The following is a 24,811-nucleotide window of genomic DNA, read 5'->3' on the forward strand; positions in this document are numbered from 1 at the left end:
GCTGTTGATCTGCTTAGGTGAATTTATTTTTTCTTTGGTGTATTTAGAATAGTTACCCTTTTTTCATTTAGTGTTAGTTGTATTTCTTTTTTTTACTATATGTTTGGCAGGATCTCCCGGTTCTGCCAAACAAATTGCTCCAATTTACCCAAATATGTTAGTTTTTTGCGGCCAGGGTCACAACAGCATTTTGTCCTCTTCCGTGGGCCCTCACTTTGAGAAATTGTGTTTCTTTGCTAAAAATTGAATCTCTCTAGAGAGCTGGTGATTGGCAACATGCAACTTGGCAGGACACTGGAGAGGGGCTCTATAAAAGGACTGTAAAGTAAACTAAACATAAATATACTCCCACCCCATTCTAAGTCTAATCGATCTACCCTGTAAAAAAAAAAGATGTCTATATTTACCTTTTTTGAAGTCACTCTGGATGCATGATTGGGTACCAGTACCAGCTTCAGTGTAACAAATGCCCCATAGTAAGCCTATGGGTGACGTCATCGCCCTGGCTCTGCAACCGTGACTTTGTTTATTTGCTTTTCTTCTGCTTTTGGGCACGACTTAGCTTGTCCTTGGAAATCCAATTCTCATCTTTTGTTCTTGGTTTTGAGATGAATACAATTCTGATTACTGATGTCTACTGTATTATATATTACCTGCCCTGGATTTCTAGTTCTTCAAATTCCCCTTTCTCCTATCTATCTTAACTTCTTTCCTTTATTTTTTTTACATCTTGGTCCTATAGTTTGGTGCTTCACCTGGTCCTCTCTGGCTGTCAGCTGTTGCCTATCGGGCAGTGTGGGTGCTGCCATGCAGTTGATTCCTCCCTCACAATACTGGGTCTAGGGGAAGACCTACATCTTGAATTTTTACTGTTTAAGCAACATTTACTGTACACATAGAAGGACTGTATACACTTGTTGGAAATGAAACGAAACCAAATGCGGTTACCACACAGATTTGTGGAGTAACTACGTTTTCAACGCTAAGTGAGAAATTAGAAAACCTCTATATTTGCCACCCTTCTGATGCTACTATAAGAGGTGTCACAACCTTAAAGTTCTTTTGTTTTCCTAGCACTCCTAAGCAGCTCCAGAACTAACACTGTTCATCAATTCTGCTTGATTTCATTGGCCATCCCTAAAAATCTTTTGTTACATAGCCACAGTCTAATGTTTTCCACTTTGGTGAAAGTAGAAAAATTACTAACTGCAAGTAGCAGGAATCTCCAGGTGTCTACACATTGCTCTCAATTTTCTGCAGAGTTCCTGGGAATACTAGAAACCCAGATAGCTATGCTATGGAACCAGCAAACGGCTTCTGTGGTTGCAGGCTCTGTCCATCCCCGCCTATGGCTGCCATGACAACCACCAGCCAATCATAGAGTGTTTGTCAATGATTTGACTAAAAATGCATGAATAATTCATTCACAGGGACAACATATAATGTCTTTATCTACACATTGTTGATATTTTCATGATTGCTGGCAGAGGTTATAGGCTGCATTAACATGCAAAATCAAATGGAACAAAATGTATGCCATATTGAATCAATACAGGATGGAGCATTTTAGCTTGATATCTGGGATGATCGCATCCATATGTATGGCAGTCACACCTTCCAAACACTTTAGCGATTCTCGGTAGATCAAAGAACAAATCCTGATTTAGCTGGGGCTATGGAACTACAAGAAAATCCCGAACAGTCCAGAAACTGGTGAAATTAATGTTAGAAGATTTGTACAATGTTTTAGCCATTTCAATGTTATTTGGAAATCTCATTGGACTGAAAATAAATTTAAAAAAGTATAATTTTCCTGGTGTATACACTTCTAAATTGAGTCTATGATGGCAGGAAGTTTCAGTTTAAAAAAATTATCTATACATTTTTTTAAACATAACAGCTAGCTGATCTACCAAAGCAAAACATGCTTTAATTGATTCTGTAATATATGTGTTTTATTCATGTGTATGTTAAAGGCAAGACAGAAACAATTATTTTTATTTTATTTTAGTTAACTATGTTGTTTTAAGAAATCATGCAATCATGTGCATGGGATTTAGTCCCTCTGCCCACGTTGGGGCATTTAAAGGCAGTACATTGGCCTTGGTAAACTTTCTACTGTTTTTAGTAAATCTGTGCCATTGAGTGACAGTTCCGCACATGATTGTGTGTGACCCTTCTGCAATACCCTGAATTTACACATGATTGTTCAAGTCACGGTATGGGCTTTGTGATTACTGGATGAAGGATCATTATGAAACACCATACTTCAGCTTGTCACAGGGGTCTTTGCGCTCCTGGGGATACTCCTGCTCCATTTCTGAATGACTAATGTGTGATGCCAACAGTTTGAGCCAGGCATAGTAAACATATGACAGGAACAGCACACTCACCATACCTGCTGCTTCTTGAATGATTTTACCACCCACCCACTTATAAATTGCATCCTTTCAATTCATTATTTTTCTTTGGCTCTTGGGTATTTTTCCTAAATGAATTGGCCAGGTTCCAAAAAGCCATAATTTTAATCCAGTGCTGTTGGAATATACATAATGATATGCAAACCATATGGGCTGTAGACAGCTGAACTGTGATAATTTTTTTTTATCCGGTGGAAAAAAGAGAGAGAGAGAGAGAGAGAGAGAGAGCAAGGGGCAGAGCAGTTATTTTAAATAAGAGGAGAGCAGAGTGCAAATGTCACTGCAATGAACATTTTAATGAGTATGTTGCTAACACATCTTCACTCACCTGTACATTCTATGTCATCATTCTGCAAGGGGAAGTAAAGCAGGTTGAAAATGTTAAAAACTCCCTGTCAAACAGCAAGCTTAATTGACCCAGTTAATGGTACAGTTTAAATTGAAGCTTTCCTAATTAATAATATATATAAAAGTAGGTTGTGCCGTGTCACATATAATCATCAAGGATTTTTTTTGTGAATTTTTAATGAAGCTTTAATGTTGTTGACAGTTTCATACCTCCCACCATTATATGTTTTTCAGAACATCTCAGCAGCCCTAATTCTTTTTCCACATCAGCCATTACATGTAGTGTTTTTTTCAGTGGCTGGTGTAAGTGTTCTGTGCATCACTTTCCCTAAGGAAGCTATCCCGCGCAGTCCCCAAATGTCAGCTTTTCCTTTGCAAATAAAGGAAAACATTCTTAAATTTAAGGGTGTACCGGTGAGATTTCTAGTCTGTGTACAGTGACACCATACACTAATTCAATACAGTACACTACATTAACATGGGGAAGCCTGTATTGTGTGTGACAGACACTTACCTTAAGGTGACCAGATTTTTAAAAGGAAATCCGGGGACGTATTTTTTTTTTTTACTAGTAATGGCGGCAACCAGCGACTCTCTATCCATCGCTGCCGCCGCCCGCCTCACAGCCTGTCAAGTCTTACTCTCCGGGCCTCGGCTACTACTGGGTGGGGAGTGGAAGAAGATCACTCCGCCAGGGAAGGCAAGGAGATAGGCAGGAGGCTGACCAGAACTTGAGCCAAGTCAGAAGAACATGCGAGCAGAGCTAAATGGGCATGCACCTGAAACTGAAGAAATATTTCCTCCACTCCGACCAGCACATGATCATCAGAAAGGGGCACAGATAATGAAACAAATACACCACCCTAAGCTAGGAGGAGCGGGGGGTGTAATTCATATATATTTTTTTTTATTTTGCACTGACTGTCTTTGAAATTGCCCCAGCTCCTGTTCAAATCCAATCTGGGGACAAAACCAGGGACAGACTTGGTCTGGGGACAGTGTCCTCAATCTGGGGACTGTCCCCGGAAACCGGGGATATCTGGTCACCCTAACTTAACTATCTGTGACATAATGTGGACTAATACAAAATGATGGTGAATATTGAATACTGAGCCTTTTACTATTTTTATGGAAGTTGTTTTTAGTTGTGCTTCACATTATCTATATTATTTGTAAAAACACTAGTATGTATTAGGCCCCTTTCACACATGCGGAACGTATGTCCGCTTTTTCATCCATCCGTTTACGGATGAACAAGGGACATACATTGATCCCTATGAGATTGCGGGTGTCAGCGGATGAATATCCGCTGACATCCGATCTCATCAGTGTCCGCAATGCTCCAATTCTGCAGATGGAGAAAAACCCTATTTTTCTATCTGTCTGGGGATCGGATCGGGTGAACACGGACAGACGGTCCGTGTTCATCCGATCCCCCCATAGGGGAGAGCAGAGATCTGACTGGGTGGTCCCTGCAGGACTGCCCTGTTATCCGCCGGCTCAGTGGGAATCAATGAAGCAAACCCCCGCTGAGCAATCGGGGGTTCATGGGGCGGATCATCATGTTCCATGCGAAAGGGCCCTTAAGCTGTGTGAAATGACAAAAAAAGTGCAATAATATCACATGTTCACGTTTAATGTCTTAAAGAGAAGTTCCAGTCCCCCCCCCCCCCCGCCTAACAAATTAAAAGTCAGCAGCTACAAATACTGTAGCTGCTGACTTTGAAGGTAAGGACTCTTACCTGTCCAGGGATCCAGCAATGTGCTCACCTGAGCCGATTGATTAATCGGCTTTGGGTGCAGGCACCAGTATCCTACATAAGGGAAGTGCACACACACAAGGCGCAGTGCGCTTTGTGAATGGTCACGCAGTCTTCGGGGACATGTGATGGCCCAGAAGGCTGCAGGGGGGAAGGAGAGGGGGCCAAACTTCTGCAATGATCGCCATTGTGATCTGAACGCAAGTGGGAACGGGTACCTGTCAAAACCAAGTACCGGCTACCCCCTCCTCCCAAAAAGCGCCAAATATGGCAGTGGAGGATGTAAATATGCAAAACTTTCCCTTTTGGCTGCAGTTCAGCTTTAAAGTTTAGGAAAGGGCTAAGATTTCTGTCAGGTTATTTTTTGCCCTCTGGGTACCGTTGGGGACGTTTCCCTTCACTCCTGACCCAGCAACACAACAGGATGTAAGAACAAATCCTCCAAAGTGTGTGACATTCCCCTCTTAGTTAGATGTCCCTGAAACAAAGGTATCTTTTGGAAAATATAACCTCACCTCTTGTTCTGGGGACAGCTCACTCCTCTTTTTCTGTTGTGCTAACAGTAGTCACCAGTACAAATAGAGAGTGAATATCCTCATTGGGAACACAGAAAGTAATTAAACCTTGGCAGAGGACCTAAACCTTTTACTACTTTATCCAAAACTTAAAAATAGAGACACACTTTCTAAAAAAGGTTATGTCCTTGCTTTAGAGAGATTTCCTCTTGTTTCCTGCTGTGTCTCTGGGAAGGAAGTGGAAGGAAATCCCTACAGTGGGACACATTCCCTGAAGCCAAAGTCCAGCTAAGGCTGGGTTCACACTACGGTTTTCCCGTCCGTCAGCCGCATACGATTTATATGAAAACCCGTATGCGGCTGAAACGGACGGGAACGTATGGAACCGCACATATGTGCGTTTTCCATTGACATTAATGTTAAAGGAAAACGTATGCGTTTGCCATACTGTTTTAAAAACGACTGCAAAACCGTGGTTGAACACGGTTTTGCGTACGTTTAAAAAACGTTTTGCCAGCAAATCGTACGCACCCGGATGCATCTGAGTGCATACGATTTGCAATGCATTGTCTATCTATACGTTTTCCCGTCCGGGCCCGTACGTTTTCAATACTGAAATCGTATGCGGCTGACGGACGGGAAAACCGTAGTGTGAACCCAGCCTCACACTTATCATCATAATCAGTTACAGCAATAGCTGTTCCTCTTGGGAATGAAGGTAGCTGGTCGGATCACCAGATGAAATCAGAAGAAATAAAGCCTAAAAAGGAAAACTAAATGCAGCCATCACATCTAAAAATTGGTAAACTGCAATATAATAAATGTTTGCATTGGGTTTAACACCACTTTAATATGGTTAGGCTTAAAACATATTAAAGTGATTTTTGTTGTACTAAAGTCCAATGTATATATATATATATATATATATATATATATATATATATATATATATATATATATATATATATATATATATATATATATATATATATATATATATATATATATACACACATATACTGTATATTTATCAAATGCCACTAGTTATATATTTTACAATTTCTTGTTATGTCTAGCCTGGTTTGATCACAAAAAAGGGTTTCTTACAGCCCTGAGCTTGTTCCCTTAGTATATATTTAATTAATGGGCATGGTAAACAAAAACAAATGTAGATATGTCAAGATGTCCACTTGCATTACCGCTAATTTATAACGATGAACTACTAATATGTTTAATGTTTTTTTTTTTTTTACTGTACTACATTTTTTATATACCCATGTGGTATTGGAAGCAAAATTAAAATGACGGTTTGTATTTTGGTTTAAAATTTTTAAGGTGGACACATAATACCCATATGCACATACCTTAAAGTTTCAACCACATATGGGATTTTAATTGCTTATTAGCATGAGGTTAACTCCTTGCTGACATTTGCCTTTTACCTCTTTTAAAAATTAAGCTTTTGGGAGCAGAATCTAAAAAAATATGTAAATGTACTGTTCTGTTTCGCACATGGGACTAATTATTAAAAAGGTGGCACACGAAGAACTAACCTATCAGGATGTATTTGTCATTGTTTTGGAAAATTTACAGAATAGCTTTAAGGTCCCCACAAGCCTTGTGCACACTGCTCCATGTTTTCCAGTAAGCCCACAGCATGCTTGATAAATTATTTTCTGATGTTTAAAAAATGATGACATGTCTAGTCTCACCAAAGTATGAGTGGTCTTCCTATAGCTGTATGACATACCATATTTTTCATTTACCGTTTTGTTTTCTGTTTTGATTTTAGTTTGTTATGAATGTAGGTATTATTGTTACAAGTCCCTAAATAGGCCCTTATATTTCCCTTCAGGCTAGAGATGAAGATGGACATGGTGAAAATTTTCCCCAGCAACACTATGCTAAGGAAACTCCAAGACTTGCCTTCAAGAATAACTGCGAACTACTTGTAAGAATAATCATTTTTAAACAAGTCGAGACTGTTACTTTAGCACAGTGTAAATGCTTGTATTTTCTTACAGTAATGGTATAGATTAAAGAGCAACTCCACCTAAATGCATTTCTCATTTTCAGGATCAGTAGCGAAGGGCTTGCTCCCATGTCAGGGCTTTACAAATGTCCATTAGCTAGTCAGAGACATCTCTTGACACTCGCAGCACATTGTTTCAGCTATCATGGTATCAATATGGAGACTCAACTATGGTGTGCAGGTCACAAAAGTAATGTATTTGTCACATAGAAGTTTTTTAATAAAGAAAAAAGGGAGCTTGGCCTATCTCAGCTATATAGGGAAATGGACTCCCGAACAATATACCCAAAGAAGTCCTGGGAAATGTGTGTAGTCAGATGAAGAAAAAATTCAAACAAGCTTAATAGTTCTAACGAAGCAGCAGCAACATTTCTCGATGGACACCTAACATTAGCTCAAACCATAGAAATACAAAAAGCAGTACCAGACTAAAACTGGATAAAAGTCTCATAAAATGAAAGTCTTATATTATTATTTTACTTTTTTTTTAATTCAATTATATAGGGAGGTAGGCAGTTTTGGGGCTGCCCCATTCTACAGAAAGTGCAGAAAAATGTTTTAGATGGAGTTGCTCTTTAAATTAGTATTACCTATATATATATACCATTGATATATTCTATGTTATACTTTCTATCTTGTATAATATCCATGTGCTTTATAGCTCAATTGGATCTCAGCAATATTTAGCCTTGTCTTAAAGTAAATGATTGCATTGGGTACATGGATACACGGGTACATGAGAAATGTTGATTCATGAAAGAAATAGAGAATGTTCACTTAATAAAGTGAATGTTCATTGAACTTAATACATAAGGTGAAGTTGTGTTGACTTCAATAAACCAAACACATACTAGCAAAAATCTATTTTTTTATTTATGTCATCTCATTAATATAGGTTCACCTTATTTACTTAGAAAGTGAACATACACTTTTCAAAGGGAAAAACATTTACTCCTATGTTTACTTTTTTTTCCAAATTCTGAATTAATGTTTAAAAGTAAATTTCAATGTGAACTAAAAGGTAAAATAAAAGAGAAAGGATTCTATTTCTTTTTTTGGTATAATATAGAAGTTATAATTTTTCAGCAAAAAAGTGCAGACTTGCTTTAAACATGCATTTATACAAGAAAAGACAAAGGGTTTCATTTACTAAAACTGAAGAGTGCAAAATCAGATGCAACTCTATATAGAACCAATCAGCTTCCAGGTTACATTGTCAAAGCTTAATTAAACAAGCTGAAGTTAGAAGCTGATTGGCTACCACGCACAGCTGCACCAGATTTTGCACTTTCACAGTTTTAGTAAATCAACCCCGCAGTATTTGACTGGCCTATAAACACAAATGCAGGCATAGTTCTTAGTTATTTTTGGATAGAAGAACCATTAAAAGAAAAGTATGGGATCTGCTTTTTTTTTGTGAATCAAACTTACCTAGCTGGATGCTGCATCTCTTCCCGCTGGCTCTAAGGCTGAGAACCGAGCAATCAAACACCTCCGAACGTTCGGTTCTCACAGCTCCCTGAGCAAAGAGTCACCGACTCTCTGCTCTGCCCCACTGTGCTGACTGGAGCACCAGGCTGTGAAGGGGCAGGAGCGGCGGCTGGTTTAGGCTCTCAGTGGCTCGCTGAGAGGCTGAGCTGGGTGCCAGTCCAGGCATGTGGGTGTATCCTGACCATATGGCCACAATCCTTCCTGAGCCCGGACTGGCTCCGTGCTAGCTTCAGCCCGCTAAAAAACGGGTCCCAGGGGTGCAAAACTAACTGCACACCTGAGATCCACAGGAGAAGTACAGCCAAACGAGCTGTGGCTGTACTTCTTTAAAAACCTGACATGGACAATTTATAACAAAAACATAAGCCATTGTGTTAGACCAGTAAGGGAATTTTTAAAAGGTAGTGCATTCAAACTTGATGCTTTATTTAGTAACAAGATGCATTGGTCAGTAGTGTAGATGACTGACAACACACTTTATAAACCTTTCATTGGGCAAAGCCTGGAGTGCCTTTAGACCCAGAGATAAGCAGCCAAAGTTATGTGTAAACCTTATTTTGAACTCATTTTGCTCAGTCTGCCACCTGAATCTCCCTATTGGTCTTTTCATGTGATGAGTGGTCTTATTGACCAATAGGGCTTTGGAGAGAGTGGGACAAGCTTATCTTTTACAGGGAAAGTCAAGATTTATCTATAACTTCAGCTGCCTATATATTTTGCTCTTCTGAACATTTGGCATGCATTTTCTACTGAAGGTAACATGCATTTTTTCAGTCTGAATTTCTTAGGTTTTTGAAAAGTTTATCTTAACCTCCCTGGCGGTAGGATTCTTTCAGAAAAAAGGTGCTGAAAGCGGTACCATTATTTGCAAGGAAATTTGGTGATTTGTACTGTAGGCCTTTAATTCTTAGGAATAACTCACTTAAATCTGACCAAACAAGAGTCTAGTAGGCATACCGGGTATGAAATTTTTTTAAAAACAAAATTATAAATTATAATATAATAAATAATTATAAATAATTATAACAAATAAAAATATAATTATAATAAACATTATTCAATAATGTAATTAACTTAAAATCACTGAAATTTGCTCAGTTGCAGAATTGTCGCTGTCATTACTTTTATTTTTTATGACGAATTTCCCCACAAATCGCTATCGCACAATTCTGCAAGTGATTATAATTTATTATCGCTGTTTTCTAGCTGCTCTAAAACCATTTTTGACATAAAGGGATACTTTTGGTTGCTATGGACAATCTACAGTTTGCAGGCAGAAAGAACAGTTTTTATTATATAAAAGTACATGTAGGACACTGGGCAGACCATTAGGGACAAGGGGGGTGTGTATTTTTTACATACAGTACTGAAATCTATAAGATTACAGTATACTGTATGTAAGGTGTTTGTTTAGCTTTTTGAATTTGGCGCCGTTCTCCGCTCCCGTGCGTCGTAACGTCGCAGGGAACGGAGATCGGCGGCACAGGAGGACACTGTGTGAATCGAGCGAGGTCCCGCTCGCTCACACAGCGCGGTGGCATCGCTGGATCCAGGGACAAGGTAAGTAAACACTGCCTGTGGATTCAGCGAGGCGAGCCCGAGTCTGACTCGGGGTTACCGATCGTAGCCAAAAAATCTCACCCGAGTCAGACTCGGGAACACCGCCAGGGGGGTTAAACAAGGCAAAGGTGATTTGCTGATGACAGGAGAAGAGGTGGTAGAGCAGGAGGAACAGATGCTTGATAAATGCAGAAAGCAGGGACAGCAGACAGTGTGAAGGAGTAGATGTAGGTGAAAGCCAGGGATAGGTGAGCAAACACCACAGAGAGGCAAACAAGAAGTTGTGTAGACCAAGGCCGTTAGTAATTAGTACCAAGTCAGTACACATTGAGCATGGTTGGAATTGGGCTGGGTCATACAAACGGGTTATAATCCATGTCAGGAAGCAGAGAGTAGGTTTAATAAGTTAAGGTTGGCATACAAGTGGATAAATGGAAGTCTAAGTCAGGAGTCTGGGTCAGAACCAAAACAACACAGAAGATATCTTTAACTCTATAGTAAGCATGGAAGTACGATGGAGGCACCTTTTATAAAGCTTGGAGCAGCAGATGGGTCAATCAGAGGAGCCGTCTACAAGTTAGCCTATAAGAGGTGTTGCCTAGCAACTGGGAAACATGGTGGCATAGACTTGTTGGTACAGGTGTTTAGAGCATGTAGAACGTGTGTTTTTTCTCTACAAAATTGAGGCATTTCCTAAAATTAAGACCAGTTGGGTGAAATATTATAAAATACAATTTAGCAAAATTTAAAATTGCAGTTTTATTGAAATGCATAAAGTTGTATTCTTATATTTTTTGTTCTAAATTAATGAGTTTTATTGTAATGACAAAATACAAACTTTAATGATGATATGTTTCCACCTTAATGCCTTTCAAACTCATTTGAACAGCACTTAGTTAAAGCATATCTAAACTCAAAACCAAAAAAAGTAACGTATTTCAGTTTACTAGTCCTTAGATGTGGTGGCTGAATTTGGTTTTCCGTTTTATACTTTATTTCCTTTTATTTTCACCTGGGTAATCCAGCCAGTAGTACATCTCCTGTCTTGTGGTGGCCACACGCGCACCTCCACTGCATCTATGGAGGAACAGTGTATCCGCCCTTGAACAGATTATTAGATTTAGATGGACTTTACATGAGTGAATCACAGATATAAAGAAGAACTGAACTCAGCAATTTAACTGAATCCTAAAACAGTTACATCCAAATAATGCCGTAAAATCGTAGATGATAACTGTCACATTTGCTTGTGCTCTCAACCAAACTATCAAGCCATCAAAAACTAGTGTCCTAATTGGTCACACGTGTAGCACCATGGCAACTGCAGATCACACAAAGGCTAAAATGGCAGGTTCCATGACTGTAAAGAATAGGAGGGCTTCATTTCACTTTAGGCTTAACTCATGCTAACATATTTTAACTGGTACACAGGGCAGGCGCCAGGATAAGGCAGGTTATGCAGCTGCCTTAGGGTGTCAGGCAGGCAGGAGCGGTAAAATCAGACACTAAGGGCCAAATCCTCAAAAGAGATATGACGGAGTAACTGCTGTTACTCCGTCGTATCCCTGGTCCTAACTATGGAACTGATCCACAGAATCAGTTTTCCATAGTTAGGGAGAAGATCCGGCATGTGTAATTGAATTACACTGCCAGATCTTAGGATGCAGTACCGCATTCGCCGCTGGGGGCATTTTGTGTCGAAATGCCGCCTCGGGTATGCAAATTAGCACTTACGGAGATCCACAAAGCTTTTCTGCTTCGTTTTTTCTCCGTAAGTATTAAGCTGCATACGCAAAATTAGGGCTGCTTTTACATGGTGTAAAGTTAGTACACCATGTAAAAGCAGACCCTTCTGTCTAGCGACGTGTTTTTTTTTTTTATTTGAATTTTTTTTTCCCGACGCGGGAGCGCACCTCATTTAAATGGGAATCACCCCCATGAAATGAGGAACGCCTTGCGCCGGCGGAATTTAAGTTACACGGCCAGAAATTTCTAGGTAAGTGCTTTGTGGATCGGGCACTTAGGTAGAAATTTTAAGGCAGTGTAACTTAAATTAGAATTTCGCCGTTACGCCGGGTCTTTGTGGATTTGGATTTATTCCCTATTGGCCAACTCCAGTGAATGAGTACGGCTGTCCACATGCGCAGTGCAGGCATTTTAGTAGAGCCTACCAGGAGCAGTATCGAGTACTGGGTAGCCGCCTGGGACCTCCCCTCTCCGTCCTACAGTCCAGATAGGGGAGTGGGGTGATGCATGCGTCCCGGACACTCCTCCGCTTTTTCACAGATGCCAAGGAGTGCCTGTACATGTACAAGGTAGTCGCATGTGGGCAGGCTTAAACCCTTCAAGTCTGTCCTCAGTGTGCACTGCTGCCTGACCTCGTTAACACACCAAGAAGAAGATGAAGGAGAATGATAATGATCATTTCACAGGTGTGCTGGATAGGCGGGGTGATTGGAGACATAGGTGGGTGTTCTGGATGGGGGGTTTATTGGAGACATAGGTGGGTGTTCTGGATGGGGGGTGATTGGAGATATAGGTGGGTGTGCTGGATGGGGGCGTGATTGGAGACATAGTTGGGTGTGCTGGATGGAGGGGGGGGGGTGATTGGAGGCATAGGTGGGTGTGCTGGATGGGGGGAGGTTGATTGGAGACAAAGGTGAGTGTGCCGGATGGGGGGGGGTGATTGGAGACATAGATGGGTATGCTGGATATGGGTGGAGGGGGATTGGAGGCATCATAAGTGGGTGTGCTGGATGGGGGGAGGGGAGGATTTGAGGCAAAGGTGGGTGTGCTGATTGTGGGAAGGGGGGGTGATTGGAACCATAGATATGGGAAGGGGGCGGGGGTTAGAGGCATAGGTGTACTGGAAGGAGGAATGATTGGAGACATTATGCTAAATGAGGGGGGGCATAAGTGGAAGAGGTGTGCTGGGGGGGCATCTGTGAATGAGGGAGAGCTTAACAGAAGCCCCAAAGGCTAATAAACCCTGCATCATAAGTTCAGAGAAGAAGATGGGCCATCCCTGCACAGAAGGTTTTCGCCAGGATCCAGCTGCTTGGGATAACCTTCACTACTGATAAGTAATTTTGCTAAAGCTAAAGATATTTTTTTAGCTAAACTTCATCTTTAAAGTTGTAGTAAAGTCCAGTATATATTTTTCTTTTTAGGGGCCCCCTGCAGGTATATAACATAATGTACTAATATGTATAGTATATTAGCACATTATGGCAGATGTACCTGTCAAAGAAGCCCTCCAGAACTGTAGTGTGATCGATCCAGCTGGTCCACGGTTGCCTCCCCTGCTAACTGCCCATAGCCAGGAATGCATAATCCCATTGCAGGATTATGCATTTCCCACTTACCCTCACTGGCTATGGGCAGCTGGCAGGTGAGGCAAACTAAAACTTCCACACTACGCTCGATCATATGGGGGTGGGGGGTTGCATTGTGGAGGGGAGGGGCACCAAAATGCACCTTTGCCTGTGTAGATAAAAATCCTTGCACTGGCCCTGCTGGTACAGAAACATTTTTTTTTCTTTTGGAATAAGGGATTTACTAAATGAATATCAGCTGACCATGGTAAGCACACCTGTGCATGGTAAATGGTTTGTCTCAATCTTCTGTCACTTTTGTTGGACAGCTTGGTCGATTAAAGCAGAGCTAAACTTCCTTCCTGCATGGCCAGGAATCAGTCATCCTAAGGACCGCGCCGGCAATGTTATCTGAGCTGTGCACGTGCAGTTTACATGCTGGAGTGGATAGCAAGCGAAGGACAAAAGACAAAATAAATACATAACTGTGATAGGACATTGCATTAAACTGTAAGGAGTGGGAGCAATACTGGCAGGTATTATAAAAATAGGAAAGTAGAGAAAAGAAAGGAGAAAGTCTGGAATTGGTCCCCTCGATCCAGGCCCCCAACCACAAGGCGTCCACAAAGTCTGTTTTTCATTAATATTACTATAGAATGATAGATGCATTTAACTTTTTTTCTACGTTTTAATTCACTTATTATTTTCTAATATTCTAATCTGATAATTACAGTGTCAAAAGAGAAGTATGGCCAAAGCTTTTTTTTGGCATGCTTCTCTTGAGGGTCAAAGAAGTACACTTACTTTTGTTCTTTTGTGACTCAGGCCGCGTACACACGATCGGTTAAACCAATGAGAACGGTCTGATGGACCGTTTTCATCGGTCCAAACCGATCGTGTGTGGGCCCCATAGGTTAGTTATCCATAGGTTAAAAAAAAGCAATCTTGTTTTAAATTTAACCGATGGATAACTAACCGATAGAAAAAAAAACGATCGTTTGTAGGCACGTCCATCGGTTAAAAATCCACGCATGCTCAGAATCGAGTCGACGCATGCTTGGAAGCATTGAACTTCGTTTTTCAGCACGTCGTTGTGTTTTACATCACTGCGTTCTGACACGATCGTTTTTTTAACCGATGGCGTGTAGACACGACTGACCATCAGTCAGCTTCATCGGTTAACCGATGAAAACGGTCCATCAGACCGTTTTCATTGGATGGACTGATCGTGTGTACAGGGCTTTAGATTCAGCTAAGTGTGCTATTGCCTGTTGTCAGCTGACAGGGCAGAGTCACACCATGCTCTGGAAGGATCCCAAGAATATTGTTGGGATCAACCTGGCTGGTTGATTGACAGTGGGCTCTGACTTTCAGTGCCGAGAGCAAGAGCCATCTGGGCCTACCCGCTCCTCAGCCTGGTTCTTGGGTGAGGCAAAAAACTAAATGATCAGAGATCATGTGATCTCTCAGCTTTTGGCCTCAAAGGTGGTGTGAGATGGCTGCATTTTGGACTCTAGCTTGCATGTGATTACTGTCATCATTGGGGACTGTCAGTGACATCTTAAATTGAGAGCCAGCAGCTGCACTTATGGGTCTGTTTATAAAAGGTTCACTGTACAGATGTGACAAACCAAAGCACAGTCACAACAATCACCATATTTTGTTTAATATAATTTCCTAGAATAGCCAGCACCATCAAGTGGCCATATCGCAGCGCTTTCCTGAATGAGGTATCTCAAGAAATAAAAATGCATTATGGCCAATGAATGACACTTACAAGCGTAGGAAAAAATCATATTAGGCAAAACACAGTGATTTTTGGGCTGTGTGAATGTTTTTCACATTATAAATAGAACCCTTAGGGGGTTATTTACAAAATGCAAATCTACTTTGCACTACTAGTGCAAACTACAAGTGTAAAGTGCACTTGAAATTGCACTGAAATTGCATTTGGAAGTGCAGTCGCTGTATATCCAATCATGTGCAAGCTTAAATGCTGTTTTTTTATCTTCCTTGCATGTCCCCCTCGGATCTACAGCCACTGCACTTCCAAGTGAACTTTCAGTGCAATTTCAAGTGCACTTTTCACTTGTGGTTTTCACTTGTAGTGCAAATTGGATTTGCTTTTCGTAATTAACCCCCTTAGTGTTGGCTGGTTGCTCTCAAAGGGGGTGCAACTTATACAATTATCCCCAGAATGGCACATCATGCTGAGGAATGTTTTATATACAGGTGGTGGGTGGAAAGGGTTTGCAGAAATAATACTAGCAATAAAAATATTATTTCCATTTATTTTGCACACTTGGCTTTTGGTTTTTGCTCATATGTAATTTTTAAATCTCATCTCAGGATGATTGAATGAGTCAGTGCAAAATTACTTGTGTTCTTCCTAAAGATTATGGGATGATTTACTAAAGGCAAATAGACTGTCAACTTTACAGTTTCACACTGCAAGAGCAGTGTGTAGTACAAAATTACTCTTGCTCTTCCTAGAGAATATGGGGTTGATTTACTGATTTGCAAAGTGCAGTTACTCCAGAGCTCAGTAAATGAGCAACATCTTGTTTTTTTTTTTTTTTTATTATTATTATTTTCCTTGCACGTGATTGGCTATAATTTGCCAAATGAAGCTTTATCTCATTTAATAAGCTCTGGAGTAACTGCACTTTGCAAATCAGTAAATCAACCCCATATTCTCTAGGAAGAGCAAGAGTAATTTTGTACTGACTTCTAATATGAGACTTAAACATTGCAAATGACATAGAACACATTCAGTGTTTTATTTTCATTAAAGTGGTTCTAAAGTCAGGTTTTTTATCCTAATCGATACATTAGGATAAAAAAAAACTTCTGTGTGCCTCAGCCCCACTTATACCTGAGCCCCATCTCAATCCAGCGATGTTGCACAAGAGTCTTGACTGTACGGGACTCTTTCTCCTCATTGGCTGAGACAGCAGCGGGGCGCCATTGGCTCCTGCTGCTGTCAATCAAAGTCACTAAGCCAATGAGCAGAGAGAGGGGCAGGGCCGAGCCACGGCTCCATGTCTAAATGGACACACAGAGAAGCGGCTTGGCAAAGGTTCCCCCATAGCAAGCTGGAGGGGCCATAAGCACCGGTGAGGGGCCCAAGAAGAGGAGGATCTGGGCTGCTTTGTGCAAAACCAACTGCACAGAGGAGGTAGGTATAATATGTTTTTTTTTTGTTTTTTTTTTAATGAGGCTTTAGTATCCCTTTATATACTCTAGTCATTTAATCTTCACTTTGCTGTTGGTTAACAGTATAAGAACACAATATGGGACCTATGGCCGAGGAGTAACAGCGTCCCAAGTTGGCCACAGATTTAATTAGAATTATTTAAAATGTGTATGTTGCATACCCATGTTTGCCCATTCCTCACTGAGGCAAATTTTTAATGTCAAAAACGATTCTATACATCCTTATCAGTATTTAATCCTTTTCCCAAAATGTCTTACCACAAAAATCTAGGACCCCTTAGGACATAAAGTGTAAATTGATTGAAGAACACCTCCCCCTCTCCTCTTCTCTTTGACTTGCGGGGGCTGTGTTCTGTAGCCCACAGAGATGAACAGGGTAGGGCTGATTACAATGCTTGAAATGCTAGTGCTGCACAGGAAGACAGAATGGGAAGCAATAAGCTCATTGGATTTGTGCCAGGAACAGTTAGATTATTTTTTCTAGCACTTATCACACAGATATAAGAACACTTTAACTGTATATTTTAAAGACCAAAAAGAAGGTAATGTTAGTGTTTAAATACTCTTTGATAAAATTTAAATAATTTTGTGTCCATAGTCTGAGCACTGGTGCACGTTAAAGCGAACCTTCAGTAATTTTTCATCTTTTCATCTATTAAATCCTCTGTCCTTGTTGTTTTAACTTTGGATAGTAAAACATTTTTTTTCTGCCCGTAAATACCTTATACAGCCCACTTCCTGTTTCTTGTTTGATCATTAATTAGCCTAGGCTTCTGACATCATGCACAGGTCTCTCTCTCACTCTCCTGAGAGTTTTTCAGGAAAGGAGGGGGGGGAGTCATAAGAGGGCCAATTAGAGCTGCAGAGCTGGAGGTGTGCCTCTGTTTGTCTGTATAAATCCAGGAAGGGAATAGGCAGCAGCTTCAGCTGCCCACAGTTAAAATGGCTGCAGCGAGACTGAGTGGAGGGAGATTTCTGCAGCATATTGGACAAGTACAGAATCATGGTATATATAAAATAATATGCAAAGTGGTTGGAGGGAGGCTTCAGAATGGCAAAGATGTTTTTATTACAAATTATGTAAGCAGACTGCAGTTCCTCAAAGCAGAAACTTTGTAGCAAAGATCTGTAATAGCTATTCTTCTTTCTGCTTATTTTCCCTAGGAATTTGTAACTGGGTACTGAGTTGCTGCTTTAGTTGGCTAAAATGCTTAAATCTAGGCAGCTACAAATTGATTTTGTGCAATGTTCTTCAATAAAGATGAGCTTCCAATTTGTTGTGACACAGGGTTTATTCGAACTCTGGCTGTTCGCCGAACAGACAAACCGGCCAACTTTGGATTGCTGAGCTAACTTCTGCTTGCTGTAGGAAGTCGTACATTTAGTGGCAGTAATACTACTAAAATTCATTTGTGTTTGTTTTTTCCTGAAAATTGCAACAACCATTATTTTTCTCTGCTTTCAAAAAAAAAAAAAGTGTTAGGTTTTAATTAACTTTCTAGCAAAAAAATCTAAATGTTTAACATTTATGTAAAAACAAAAAAAAAAATTGTCCTAAACGGCAAGTGGTTAATAAAAAGCTGCTCCCTGATAAACAGTGTTTTTACATTTTTGTTGCATTGGTACATGCCTCCCCTGGTAGTGCCCAGCTCCTCATGCCCTTTGTTTAACAATCCCTTGCCTGCTAGCATGAAAAAGGAGAGAACTGATTTTTACCCCCCCCCCCCCCATTGTCTTCAATAGGCTTCACATTCTGCATATTTTTGAACGTGTTGATCAAAGGCACTCATGAATTAAACAGACTCGCCCATCACTATTCTTTAGTTTCTTTATTAACGATGCATTCAAACAAGTGATGAGTACATAGATGATAGTGTGTGAACAGTTATGGATCGTTCTTGTCAGTGTCAGTCTGTCATTGCATTGTATGGGCTGAGCGGCCGCATCTCTTTGCACACCTGTATTTCAGCCGCAGTAATCTGCAGTGTCTGTTAATCGCCTGTGTGACTTCACCATAAAGTAAGCAGCAGGGCCGATCCTAGGGTCACAGACGCCTGGGTGCAGAAATATTTCTGGCGCCCCCACATGGGCATGGTCATCTTACTAACTCCTCCCCTTTACAATTGTTTCTATGGCTACAACTCAAACACAGAGATGCTCCCCTAAGAAGTCTTCATTAGTGTCCCCTATCAGAGCCCCCCCAACAGCAGGTGTCCCCTATCAGAGCCCCCCCACAGCAGGTGTCCCCCATCAGAGCCCGCCCACAGCAGGTGTCCCCCATCAGAGCCCCTCCACAGCAGGTGTCCCCCATCAGAGCCCCCCCAGCAGGTGTCCCCATCAGACCCCCCCACATCAGGTGTCCCCATAGATAAGTACTTGCCCAATAGATCCCTGTAGTTTGGGCGCGCTGGGAGCAGAAGCACATTACAGGGGGCGGGGCATATGTGGCATCTTTGGTTACTTGGAGGGTGGCACTCGGAGAGCATTTCTGGGAGTGTACGTGATGATTGGCAGCAGCTCCAGCCAACCCAGAAGCCTCTCATCACACCGCCTATGGGAGAAGAGCTGACACACGCAGAGGGGGTGGAGCAGACAGGAGACTGCTCCATGCGCACTGGACAGAATTAAATAGTGGAGCCTAGTCCCGGAACGTGTTCCGGTACTAGGCTCCGCTTTGGTACCCAGCCCGGATTCTGTGTATGCGCTTTTGTCAGTTGCAAGCGGGATGGGGAACCGCAGCACCATCTACATGTGCTCCGCCTCTGGACACAGACAAGGAGGAGGGAGGGGAGCACTTTGGAGCCTCGGCGTCCCCACCTCTGCGGGGCCTGGGTGCGGAGCACCCCGTGCACCCTGGCTAGGATTGGCCCTGGTAAGCAGTGTAAGCCTAAGTTCACACTAGATGCTGTGCGAATTCACAGCGAATTCACTGTGGATTCCGCACTGCATCAAAATCGCAACCCATTCATGCAAACCAAATGTATGTTAAGTTAACGACATCCCGAAATCAGTTTTCAAAACACTCTGGTGGTTATTTACTAAAGGCAAATCCACTTTGCACTACAAGTGCACTTGAAAGTGCACTTGGAAGTAAAGTTGCTGTAGATCTGAGGGGGACATGCAAGGAAAATAATGCACATGATTGGATGATACAATCAGCAGAGCTTCCCCTTATTTCAGCTCTACCCATCAGATTTAGAGCGACTGCACTTCCAAGTGCACTTTCAGTGCATTTTCAAGTGCACTTGCAGTGCACTTGTAGTGCAAAGTGGATTTGCCTTTCGGAAATAACCCCCATTGTGATTTGCAGAATTAGATCATGTTGGTGTTAGCACCCATGCAATCTGATTCTGGTGAAGATAAAAAAAGGGTCCTGCACAAGTTTGGTGCGAATGCCATACAGTGCAATTCCTATGTGAATTACATAGAATGTCCCTCAACCACATCAGTGTGAACCCGGGCTGAGTATCTAAATTTTACTTCATGTCTTCATTTACTTGCAATCTAAGTATAGCAGAGCACAGACTGGGGGTGGAAGACGCAGCAGTTAGGTGCACTGCAGTGCAAGGAGCATGCTGATAGACTAAGAGAGCAAAGAGACAGAAAGATGAGTTCACCAGCCTGCTGCTTTTCACTGGCCAATCACAGACTCTGGAAGGGACATGGCCTGTAAAGCTAGCCATAGACAGTACGATTTTCTTTCCTGCAAAAAAATCACTTGATTCCCCAATGAACACAGTCAGCGTTGATAGGGGAATCCCTCCCATGGAGCTATTGAGTTCTCCTGGCAGGAGAGCACTTTCAAACAGAGCTATTATGTTTATAGTTTAGTGTGCATTTTTTCATGTATTTTGCACATTTTTAAATCAGAATTTCGAAATCAGAATTTGGTTTGTTTAAAACAATTTATTGTATTTTAGGGCGCAGTCATCCCACTGTACGGCATTACGCAAGTTACAGATGTAACGCATATTAGCTGTGTTGCTGCCCTGTGGTGCCAATTCATTGGTATTATTTTTATAAGCATTGTAGTGCAATTCAAGCCATTCCCTTTGAATGGACACACTGCAATTCAATGCATGCGAACGCATGAAAACGTGTGCATTGCACTGTGGTGGTCACCAAGCAAATGCCAGTTTATTCCCATTAGGTCACTGAACTGTGTAATTCTATTTGTCTTTTTAAGTTACTATGCTTTGCTTTTTTCCTTATTTAATAAATTAAGCAGTGTTTATAACAATGTTCTTCAGGATTTCTCTTGCTTTCTAAGAAATGTACATTCCTTATCTGCCAGCATGCATTACTTCAGTTTAAATTATTATATTACTGGCAACATTTGTCAGAACAAATGAAGATCTTATTTTTTTTCACAGATTTTCTTTGCGATTTTAATACTGATATGCGCTTTCATTTATTTATTCTCATTTCACTTAGTGTCTAGTTAAAAATTTAAACACAATGTTTCATATTTGCTGCCAGGAGCACTGTTCTGCAAAAGTCTACTATATTTTATTCAAGATTTATGCCAAGCAACATGAAAGGTTTCCTACTACCAAATGTTTAGTAAAGGTTCATGCAGATTAGGCTTTAATACTGCACAATCAGTGTTTGCTGAGTGCGAAAGTTTCCCTTTATTAAATACTAATGACCACGAGTTGAAAATGCAGGCATTGCATTATATAGTGCATGTACAGTATAGTGTGATCACCAGAATGCTATGCAAATCTTAAAGCGGGGGTTCACCCTATATAAAAAAAAAAAAATAATTTTTTCACTCTAGCATTAAATTCGGCATAGTAGCGCGAGCTACAGTATGCCTGTCTGTATTTTTTTATCCCCGTACACACTGTTATATCGTACATAGAAGATTCCGGGGAATGGGCGTTCCTATGGAGAGGGAAGGTGATTGACGGCCGGCCCTGGCACGTCACGCTTCTCCGGAAATAGCCGAAATAGGCTTGGCTCTTCACGGCGCCTGCGCATAGCCTGTGCGCAGGCGCCGTGAAGAGCCGAGACCTACTCCGGCTGTCTTCGGGGAGCGTGACGTGCCAGAGCCGGCCGTCAATCACCCTCCCTCTTGCTAGGAACGCCCATTCCCCGCAGCAGACGGAATCGTCTATGTACGATATAACCGTGAGTACGGGGATAAAAAAATTAAGACCGGCATAGTGTAGCTCGCGCTACTATGCCGGATTTTATGCTGAAATGTTGTTCTGCAGGGTGAACCACCGCTTTAAGGATTAGTGGGCTGTTATATGATAAATTATAGGTAAATAGTTTACGTTTAATAAATGCAATGAAATATAAACAGGTGTATATATTTTCAAGAAACCTCTGTTAATATATCAATTTAGGTCAGCCTATAAAACTGAGAACAGTCTCTCCGTTAATCTATGGATTTGTCTGCGGATAGCTTTATGGAAAAACCAGTAACATTGGGGAATTTTCCTCTGAACACAAGAACATACCCCCCCAATGCAGACTATATGCTGCTTAGAAATATAGTTACATAGTTACATAGTCAGGTTGAAAAAAAGACACAAGTCCATCTAGTTCAACCATAAAAATAAATCAAATAAAAAATATCGTACAATCCCATATACCCAATTCTATACCCACAGTTCATCCAGTGCAAAGTACTTCTAAGCTACAAATGTCTGCATTGCACACTGCCCAGCTATATTTCTATATACAGATTACAAAATAATGGCAGGAATCTACAGTGGTCCCCGAGTTACAAACATCCAACTTACAAGCGACTTCTACTTACAAATGGAGGGAGACAACAGGAAGTGAGAAGAAATCTACCCCTAGGAAGGGAAATTCTCTCCTGTAAAGCTTCGTACACACGACCGGTTTTCCCGGCAAGAAAACTGCTGGGAGAGCTTTTTTCTGTGAAAACCGGGTGTGTGTATGCTCCCTCACCGGGAAAACTGCCAGGAATCCCATCGGGAAAAATAGAGAACTTGCTCTCTATTTTCCCGCCGGGATTCCCGGCGTTTTTTTTTTTCCCGCCAGATTTACTACACTTGCCAATGGAAAACACTGTGAGGTAGTGCCGAGGGAGCATAAGCCCTGACATGGATTCCCGGCCAAAGCTCTCCCCACATTTTTCCTGTCGGGATTCCCGTCGGACTTTATACCGCCGGGAATCCCGGCTATGTGTACAGGGCTTCAGAGTTAATATGGGAAAAAGGTGTCTCCACTGATGCTTTATCACCAATCCTTGTTTCCACAACAACCCAAAATTTTCAAAATCCAATTGTCATTGGTACAGAAAGTGAGGTGAAATCTTCTGAACAGGGGCACAGACAGCAAAACAAACGTAACAGGGGTGTTAACCCTTCCCTATGGTATCCAAAAAATGTAAAAATATTTTTTTTTGGCTGGAGCTACACTTAAAAAATTTACCTGTTGCAAATTATATGCAAATTCAACTTAAGAACAAACCTTCAAACCCAATCTTGTTGTAACCCGGGGACTTCTTTCAATTGGTTGATGTGTACAGGACAATAACGTATTATCTTCTACATGTGTAGAGATAACAGGGTAGACACAGACTTAAGTCAGTCATACATGGATCGAAATTCGGCCAGTTCAGCAGGGACCAGACCATGTATGGGCAAGCTGGTTGTACACAAGTTGATCTATCGATCAACTTGTGTACAATCAGCCTGTCGGGTTTTCCCGCAGGAACAGTGCCACTGGCTAAAGCATCAAATGTGTGATTGGTCCTTTTTTTTTCCGTTCAATTAAATGAAAAAAAATTAAAAATCATGTATGCCTGTATATGTTAACAAAATCTATTCCACACCTAAATATAGGAATCAACATCCAGAATATTTTGGCAAAAGTAGCAATATTAGGTATAAATTGTTCTGTCAGACTCATCCCCTATCCTACTGTACTTTAGGTAATCCAGTCTGTAATATATGCACTCCTGTAAGGATAATAGCCCTGGGAGCACATTTTTATGCTGGCCATTAACACTGGTAATTTTGTAGTCACCTTCAACCAGTTTTCAATAACTCCATTGATGTAATGGATTAAAGCATCCTACCAACACTTGAATTTCCACATTCTAACGATTTCAACTGTTTGTGGTAATTTGCCTTGATCCAACTGATTACTTTTTGTGATTGGAAGCTAGTTGAATGTGATTGAAATTGCTATAATTTCTCTTTGTAAATGTCCAGCATAAAATACTACATCTTAGCATTAAGCCTGGCCATACACTTGGCACTTTTCAGTCAAATTCAACCACTTTCCATTCACTGGAAATCACACATACATTTGATTGACCTATAAAATATGGTTGATTATGAAGTTAAAATTGGCAATAAATTGACAGCTATAATACAGTTTGTTTGACCACTTTTCATTCACTGGAAATCACACATCACCTCTAAAATATAGTAGATTATGAAGTTAAAATCATCAATAAATCGAAAAGGTTATAATACAGTTTATTGAAAAAAAAAAAGAACCTATGGTGATATTATCAAAAGCAAAGCGAGTTTTCTGCCAGGTATTATTCTGATAAGGGAAATGTTGATCTCGACTTCTTACAATTGATCAAAACTACAGTTTTATGCCCTTGATTGCTTTGTGACTCGAAACATTGATTTGTTCTAATATAAATTGCCATGTATATGGCTAGCTTAAAGTGGTTCTAAAGGCAGTCTGTGCCTCAAAACCCATTGCCAAAAAATTTAACTGACACCACTCTTGATCCAGGACTGACCCTGCCCGCAGCCCCGCTCTGCTCTCTTCCTGTATTTATAAGCCTTACTGAGAGCAACGTGAGCCATTGGTTCCTGCTTCTCAAAGTCAAATTCTGTGTGGAGGGAGTAGGAGGTAGGACCAAGCCACACTGTGTGAGTCTACAGTATGTACACAGCCCAGATCAGGAATGCGCCCCCACTGATGCCCCCATAGAAAGTGGCTTGTAATGGGGGCGCTCTGAGAAGAGGAACAGCAGACAGCACCGGCGGGAGACCCCAGAAGAGGAGGTTCAGGGCCAGTGTGTGCAATACCATTGCACAGAGCAGGTAAGTATAACATGTTTGTTATTTTAATCTAAAAAAATGTAGCTTCACAATCACTTTAGGGGCCTTTAACAAAAAGCCAAAGCTTCACACGAAAGAATGGTAAA

General features: G+C 41.1%; 1 protein-coding gene across 2 annotated transcripts in view; it reads left to right on the forward strand.

Moving 5' to 3' along the window:
* LOC120937182 (sine oculis binding protein homolog) overlaps window positions 1-24,811 on the forward strand; it is a 227,935-nt gene that overhangs the window by 163,706 nt on the left and 39,418 nt on the right. For both annotated transcript variants that reach the window (XM_040350193.1, XM_040350194.1), the window contains one exon: window positions 6,899-6,994. In XM_040350193.1, coding sequence (XP_040206127.1) covers window positions 6,899-6,994 — 96 coding nt within the window. The remainder of the gene's footprint in view (window positions 1-6,898; window positions 6,995-24,811) is intronic.

This window comes from Rana temporaria, chromosome 4 (assembly GCF_905171775.1).
Source record: "Rana temporaria chromosome 4, aRanTem1.1, whole genome shotgun sequence".
NCBI classification, from domain to species: Eukaryota; Metazoa; Chordata; class Amphibia; order Anura; family Ranidae; genus Rana; species Rana temporaria.